This window comes from Argentina silus (genome assembly GCF_951799395.1).
Source record: "Argentina silus genome assembly, chromosome: 9".
Lineage (NCBI taxonomy): Eukaryota > Metazoa > Chordata > Actinopteri > Argentiniformes > Argentinidae > Argentina > Argentina silus.
In genome coordinates, this window is record NC_139663.1 from 20,424,659 (window position 1) to 20,433,537 (window position 8,879).

Below are 8,879 nucleotides of genomic sequence, written 5' to 3' on the forward strand. Positions count from 1 at the left end.
ATGCATTTACAAACAGTGTTTTGTCAGGTCTGATATTAATTATTTCAGATTAGGCATTTGGAATCTTGCGGATAAGAAGTAGTCCCACACTAAAGGCTCATCATTGGTCGAGCAAAATAACTGCATGCATGGGCAGTAGGGCTGTCAAAATGTACAAAAATGTATTATTTCAAATGTCTACATTCAGATAGATCTATGTGCAAAAAATGTCAAACTGTTGTGCAGTGTTATGCCTCTTATGTCCAGAAGAGGACAACGTAACAATTCACAGTAGTATAATATTTTCTCTTCAGCAGTAACATTTTAACATTTGGTGGCATCGCCCTCAATGAGGAGAATTAGGTTCACGTTTAACAGGAGGAAGTTGAGTGAAATGGGTGATATAATGTTGGTAGGTAGAGAAACCATTAAACAGCTCAAAATATCATGAATGCCAAAGAGGGCTATGGTGTTCACCTCATTAGGCTAGATTATGAATTCAAATACTCAATTCTAACATTTCTTGTTCAATATTGGTTACAACGCGGTTCCGCCGACAGCAGCTGTACTGTAGCTGCTCAGGACAGTATTATTTCAGTTTTATTTCATAGTAATTTGTCGGCATTTGTGTTCACAGGCTAATCCTTATCCCCTCACATTGTATTACATGTTGTACGTCAACTCATGAATTGGCGACAATCTGTAACATGTTGTGTTGAGGCTTCTTAATGAAGACGGCACGTATTGTATTACACAGGGGAGCAAGTGTGTCTACATTTATGTTTGGTTTTCAGGATTGGGTCTTTGCTCTTTGGGGGTTGGTCTTGACCTGCCACAACCACCTGTTTCATTGTAATAAATGAACAATCTCTTGTGCTGTGCATTGCAAGCAGAACTGGCAATGGCCATCAGAATATAATACATATATCTCCCTCTTTCTACTTGTATACAATGTGACTTTGTTCATGAGATTTTTTTTTATTACAGACAAATCCAACCCTAACCCTGTTATAAATTATGTTCAAATTATACCCATCAGAATACAGCAAAACCTAGGCCTATACATGACATTCATATAAAGCAGCTGAAAATACATATGCATACGAGAATAACAGCAAGATTACGTTGACCCACAAGATGGGGTCAAGGGGCAGCCAGAGTATCCACAGTGACACGGTGGTGAGTGTGCAAACTCAACAGCAGTAGGGGTGGTGAAGTTAATGCAAAGTGCAGAAGAGAGGTAGGTGTGATATCGGTGGTGCTCTACCTTGCACACTCAGTCCATTCTCTTTCTTACGCCTGGTAGGTGCTACTGTTCTCGCAGCGGTCTCCAACCATCAGTTCCGTTCGATTAAACCACAGCTGGATTTCCCTCTGCGCGCCCTCCACTGAATCACTGGCATGGACCACATTTCTGAAGAAAACAAGCACACAATTCTTAAGGCATTTCCTCTAGGTAATAACACCACTTATGTATGTATGTGTTACAATAGACCTCCATGCGGTTTGATGGACTTCCTCAACCACTTTCCCCGATGACCTCTGGTCACGCCCCTCCCTGTCAATCACCACACCTGCTCCAACTCCGTAATGAACCCTCCTTTCCTTCCCTCAACCGATATGATGGCCCTTTCTCAATTATTTTCTCTCAAGTCCTCGCGTCCTCTCCTTCCGTCCTGAAAATGTCACAGGGAAGCGAGGAGAGGAGTCGAGGATGAAAGGAATCGTGTTCGTAAGAATTGTCCTTGTCCGCTCCCGCGTCATATCGTCACCGACCCTTCCACCGAATGGTACAAATTAGGATGCCTTGGTGTTAAGGTATGTGTATAAATCGAGTGTAACTAAATACCTGTAGGCTGTTATGTTTGCAATACATGAGTTAGAAGACTTACCAAGGATTTTTAACCATGCCCTTTTTTTTTTTTAACAGATTCAAATGTATTCTGGTCCTGATATCCCATTCACAAGATTCTCAATGGTGTGTGCACCAACATAATCCAGCTGCACCAACGGAAGATGAAATACTACATGGTAAGCACAGCTGCACTACGAGGCAACTTTTGATAGGCTACATGCCGAAAGCATTTAATTTGCCTAACGTGCAGCTAAATTGGCCACAACATTGTTGTGGCATGTCCAAAAAAATATTGAATGATAGAATGTGTCATAATTAGGGGCATGACATTTTTTCAAATTGAATTTGTGTCAAGAGGCCAGTGCCACTTTTATCAACCAATAGCCCATGTGAGAAATCTGTTCTGACTGCCCTCAACCATATTACTCGTGGTTTTATTTGATATAAATCACAAAATAACCAGTGTTTTCAATGCGTTTCTATCAGTTGGAGGGCAACCTGCCCCCCCCCCCAGCTGACAAATCAAATGTTCACAGAGCCTATTGTTACGCTTAATGAATCATGGATCGTTGATCAACAAGGATCATTCCGTTGGTTCGGGGGCCAATGACAGTTCTGTGAATGGAAAGTTTGTGAGGGCTGTTCCAAATTTGTGAGGGCTGTTTCATGTTTACCTGCTGACATGAATGCTGAAGTCCCCTCGGACTGTTCCTGCTTGGGCCTCGGCAGGGTTAGTGGCTCCCACCATGATCCGAGATGTCTGGACGACATTATGCCCCTCCCACACCTTAACAACAGAAGAGTAAATAACACAGGGCTCTGTCACAAACTCAGGAATAAATATTCTGGATTTTCCAAAGGCCACTGGCTTTAATTATTTTAATTAAGACTTCATCCATCATCAAGCGCTGGCATAAAGGTTGATTGCACAATCCGCTTTCTGCTGTTCAGGGAAAGGCAAGATCTATTCCTATAAAATAAGCCCACCTTAGCTTTTTAACAAGCCACTCCGTATGTTTTCTAAACCTCAGCTCTCAAATGAGAAAGCCACGCATATTGTAATAGAACTTTTTACTTGTTTTGTAATGTGAAAGGTTATCCAACTGTAAGATTTTGAACATTGTGTCGTATGTAGGTAGCTTAACAGGAAATTCAAATAAGTAAGAAACTGGGCAGGTACTTTAAGTTGGGGCAGGAGAACTCACCATGACCACCACAGGGCCGGAGGTCATGTACCGCAGGAGGCAGGGGTAGAAGATCTTCTTCCTCAACTCCTGGTAGTGCTGGGAGAGTAAATCCTCTGGGGCCTGCACAGAAAACAACCTTCGACTCACTCTTCATTTTACGGTATTTCTATGGAAACTACATAATTAAGGGTAATTTCAACATAATTTCCTATTAATTAATAGTTCAAAATGTACTATGTTTAGTAGTACAAGTTAATAAATAGCAGTTCAGTATACCTTTTAATAAACTGATCTGAAATGTACCAAACAAATGGACCTAAATGGAAATTATTTAGTATTTGTCCTAACAACCTATTTGATCAATCTACCTTTTTTTTAGTTTAGTGGTATAATTGAGATACCAGGAGAGTCCGCACAATGCTTTGAAATCCATTACACTATGAACACAAATGTAGTCACTTTTGTTATTTTATTGCCTTGCCTCCAATTTAAGTTCCAAGGTCTAAATTCCAATTCAATCCCAATCGGCCTATTTCACAATGACACGTTCATGGAGAGGGGGAGAGGGGGGTTAATGTCCATCAACTCAATAGAGATGTTATGATGTTTAGCTCGTGAGACTTACCTGTGGTTAACCTTACAATGAGACAAACGATAAACATACATTCATGAAATTTACAATCACAGCAACTAAAATGAAGCAAAACAGTTTTTTTTAGTCTATGCTAGTAAACTGAATTTACCCTCTAAAATGCTGCTGCTTGAAGATTCAATTCCAATTCATGATGAATTTCTGAATTATGTAATTGAATTTTAATTTCAATTGATCCCTACGCTGCGTTATATTAGCCACTTGACCCAATAGGGGCAGATTTCTCTCTGATGCTACTCTCTCACCTGTAGCATCTTCAGGCCCACCAGTTTGAAGCCCCTCTGCTCAAAACGCTGCATGATTATCCCCACCAGGCGGCGCTGGACTCCATCTGGTTTCACAGCAATCAGAGTCCGTTCTCCGAAACCAGGGATCTCTATTATATACATACATGGACTGATCATCATTCACACAACCATAGAATGAATAAATAAATCTGTATCACACACACACACACACACACACACACACACACACACACACACACACACACACACACACTTCAACACTGATATACCACACACAACTTACATACAGTACTAGAGTGACAAATGAAACACATTTGACAACATGTTGGTAAACTCCTTAATCTAAACAAGTCTAAAGAAGACTGGTTGGTTGGAAGCAGATTGGTTTCATGTTGCGCAAATTAATTCCAATCGGAATTTTCATACGCAGAATTTCATAGCCATCGGTCCAGCAAGCAAGTCACACAACTATTTTGGAGATGTCATATGCTCATTTGATTTGACCATGCATCCAGTTTATGCATCAAATTATACTGTTAGTTAAAACCACTATCGAATGCTGACAGTAAAATAATATCACAGTTAAGCCTAATGCATCAAACTGGCCAGATGATATTTTAATTTGAGGGACGTGGGCTGAGTTGATATATGGACTAACGATTCACTAAACATAACTAATTAAAGAGCACGTGAAGGCTCGTGTGCATAAAAATGCAAACCCGGTAGTAAGGACAGAGTGAGATGAGCGTCTTTATGACAACTTGGATTCCGTACAATTCATCACCTCTCGTTTAAGTAGTGTAATAATAACTCATTTCAAAGGCGTCTGTTGGATTAAATAATTAAATTCCCAGTATGTCTCCAGCGGCGCTATGACCCAGACATGATCGCCTTTCGTCGTTCTGAGCGAGGTTTGTAAGACTTTGCCAAATCAGACTCCTGATAGGCGGTTATTGTGAATGAAATCAAAACGTGATCTGACAGCCCGCTGAACAAATACAGTGTAGTCCAATGCGACCTTTGGCCACATATATCTTAAGGGCGTAACGAACAGATGTGAGAGAATATAATCGGTCATTGATTCTCCACAATTAATACTTCTTTCTAAGGACGGAGATACCCAAGGTATGCAAACACCTCTAAATAACGCAAAGACCTAGGCTATACAATTAACAATTTTACATAATTAAGAATTTAAATACCTGATATGGTATTGTGTCCAACACCTCGATACCCAAGCAGTAGGGTAAAAGCGAACTGTGGTCTAGGAGTTTTCCTTGCCGGCTGAAATGCATATTTTTGACCCCGTAGGAAAAAGTTCTGAAACACACACCGTTGATAGAGTACCATGATTTCAACGCCCCAAAACGGTTTTGCAATGAGATAAATCAGTAGGTAGTATACCATTAATAGAGTCAATTCTGCAACAAAAATCACGAGTCCCACCCCCGCGTGTAGCGCAATTTTAGGAAACAAACATGATTAACTCCAAATATGCCGGCGAGTGTAGGCCAAAGTTCCATGACCACCTCTTAGTTTTTCACGTTAGCGCTACATTATAAAATGTATTGCCAATCTATATACAAAATCAACCCTAATCCTTCACTGTTTTAAGACTGAATCACGCAATATAGGCACTATTGGTCATAATTGTATTTATATATAGAAAATATGCATATCATGGCTTGAAAATAGGATATTTTATATGGACTATGGATAAAATCGTTTTAAAGGGTTGGGTCTCAAAACTATGTAGTCAGGGAATAATTCAGCAGTTAGTAAATAATAATAATAATAATAATAATAATTATTATTATTATTATTATTATTATTATGTATTGTTTTTACTAAACCACCATTAGTCTCAATTTAGTCTCAAGTCTCTTCTGGACAGGTGAAAGCAAGATCAGATCAGAGAACATGAGGGAGAGTAAAGTTACTAACTATTAAGACTATTAAGCTCCAACTGTAATTTTGAGCTAAAAAAAATGTATAAGCAAGACCAAAAGGCAGGACTCATGAGGTTAAATGATTAATTGTCCTTGAGTCCCGTTCCCACCCCTTTTGAAAGCTAAACAAATACACAACAGCATGTCAACAAACCTGCAGGGTCATGTACCTGAACGAGAATCCAAAGCTCATCTTGTCTGATCTAGCCGGTCATTAAGACGACAGCAAAAACAATAAAAATAAATAAATAAATAAATAAAAAATTGGTTCTTGAAAATATGATTTATAAATGCCTCATGAACTGTCATACACAAATAACCAAACAAATAAGGTTATTTTGCACCATTGTTTGGAAATTACATCTTGTAAAATAAATATATAACAATTATTATAAATAACAATGTGTAAAGCTTCAAAATCTCATGGATTGCCGGTCCCTGCACCCATAGCACCATTTATGAATTTGAGAGTGGTTACCCTTGTCAAAAATCCTATAGGATTCCAGCAAAAAATCCTGTTAGATTTCGGACCCTATCCTAACAGGATGTCGGTTCCAAAATCAAAACAGGATTTAAATCCTATTACATTTTGATCATATAGGATATAGGTTCCAAAATCTTTATTGGAATCCTATAATCCTATATATTAATCAGACATTTGAAGGTGGACTTTGAACTAGATAGGCCAATAACATTGTAAGCAACCAATGAACTAACCCTCCCCTGTTGCCACCCTTGCCACGCGATGGTGACACTAGGGACCAAAAAGAATCCCTTAATGGAAAACTACTAGAGACTATAAAAACGAAATCACATGACCTATTATTCTTGCATTGAGACGGACTCAATTCAACTTGAGTGACTTGAAGACATTTTTGCTTTTGAGCACATTTTAAGAGTGTCATCGCAAAGGGTCTGAATACTTATGTACATGAGGTATTTCTGTTTTTCAATTTTAATCAATTCTGTGTTTTTGCTTCGTCATTATAGGGTATTGCCTGTGGATTCATGGCAAAACATTGTTTTTAATTAATTTTAAATTTAGTCTAACACAAAATGTGGAAAAAGTGAAAGGGTCTGAATACTTTCTGAAGCCACTGTGAGACATTTATTTATTTTATTTATTATTTATTATTATTTATTATTATTTCTTCTTCTTATAATAATAATAATAATAATAATAATTTATTATTATTATCATTTAGAGCGACAGAGACTTTTATCACACCTGGTTGAATTGTTATTGGCTGAGAAGATGCTGATAAAAACATCTGATTAATTTGTGTTTTCTCCCCTTATATGACATCTACAACCCAATGTCGTTTTTTTCAATTAAAACATATTTTAGGGCTACATTTCACAGTTCAGAAATTGATTATTCACAGCAAACCATGGGATTAACTCAATTACACCTATTAATCGTTTGACAGCCCTATACAAAGGTGTGGGCAGTTTTCACAGCCTTTAATAAAAAAAAGGGGCCACGGTTACTCTCAAAGATACAGTGAACTTGTGCGACTGGCGTTACGTTAGTTAGTTAAAGTGCTTTTGCATTTTGTGTGAAAACAATGATAATTGAGCAACTGTTTCTCTAAATGTTTTTACTGTTGTGCCCTACAAGTGGAGGGGAAAGGCTCACAAGTATGATCTCTGACAGGCTATCATCCCCAACATTGATGCACACAGACACAATGCAGTTGTACAGTACATGAAATGCAGAAATATTTACTGCTATTTGTATAAATTTAAAAAAATTATTATTATAATTTCTTTTTTTTAAAACACGACCTCTGCCCACTACCTTTAAATTGACCTTCCACTCATATATGGGATGCCTTCACTTTGACCAACATGTTATAGTGGTGGACATGTGAAATCCATACGCGGTTGGGAAAAAGTGAGGCGTTCTGCAGTAGTAACTATACCATCTATGCATTGTGCAGCTTGGCTACCTTTTCATTGAAAACAGAGGTGAAAGATCACAGTAAGAACTTCACTCAGCAGAACCGCATGCATACCAAATGTTTACCTACCTCATTCGGTCAGAGGGGGATAATCTAAGACAAACTATACAGTATAATCTATGTTTGCCAAGTCAATCATCTGTGCGTGAACTTGGGGTGTGAACATGTACTCGAGTACTCCTACCTGGAATCATAGTAGATTAGGGAAAATCCCTATTCAATTTTACAGGCATCGTCTAAGCCTTGTGTGGTGCTACTTTGACCTGGCAGATGAGAGAACGTGAAATGCAAGCACTTTTTGTTCTCATCAGCAGAGAGAGAACAGGGGGGGGGGGGGGGGGGGGGGGGGGGGGGGGGGGGCTCACTCACACATAGCACTGGGCTGGAGGAGTCAAGGAGGGAGACGTTTTAGTTTAGTTTTCTAATTCCTTAATAGATGATAAAGTTGGTGAAGTGACTGCAGCCTGTTTTGTTGGCCAAGATGGAACCAGTCACCTACATAAATTGCTCTTTTTTTTATTATTACTTAGTTTTTAGTTTTTGATTGGCAATACATTTGGGATTGAGTGAGTGGTGAAGCCTGTTCTCCAGACGGAGTAAGTCAGTTTAATCTGTCTCTACTCAGAGCGCTATTAAGAGTTGTTTGTTTGTCTATCCTGCTTTAAGTAGTTTCTATTGGAAGCCATCTGTTTGAAGTCAATTAGCTGTGAAGTGCTGTCAATCTCCAGTGGGAGGGCCTAAACACTATTTAACTCCTGCTCACCCTGGACCACGACTAATACATTTGGGATTGAGTGAGTGGTGAAGCCTGTCTGGTCGTTGACTGATTGTCAGGTGGGAGGGGATGCCACCCTGCTAGTCATCAGCAATCATCACGAGTGCAGAGCGACAGCCTCCTGACACGAAGACTCCAGACACAAAGACATCGGAGTCTACCTGTGGAGTCAGACTCCAGACACAAAGACATCGGAGTCTATCTGTGGAGTCCATCGAGGAAGGCCTGAGAGGAAGGCCATACTACTAAGTATTTTTATTCTATCTTGAT

At 39.1% G+C, this 8,879-nt stretch overlaps 1 protein-coding gene across 1 annotated transcript; it reads right to left on the reverse strand.

The window, feature by feature from the left end:
* Positions 1 to 1,130: 1,130 nt before the first annotated feature.
* nme4 (NME/NM23 nucleoside diphosphate kinase 4) lies at positions 1,131 to 4,062 on the reverse strand (the record flags this gene model as incomplete). Its single annotated transcript, XM_083677409.1, has 4 exons — positions 1,131 to 1,393; positions 2,509 to 2,621; positions 3,040 to 3,141; positions 3,919 to 4,062. 4 exons carry the CDS (start codon positions 4,060 to 4,062, stop codon positions 1,273 to 1,275), a joined length of 480 nt encoding a protein of 159 aa, XP_083533535.1. The 3' UTR covers positions 1,131 to 1,272.
* Between the last annotated feature and the right edge of the window lie 4,817 nt (positions 4,063 to 8,879).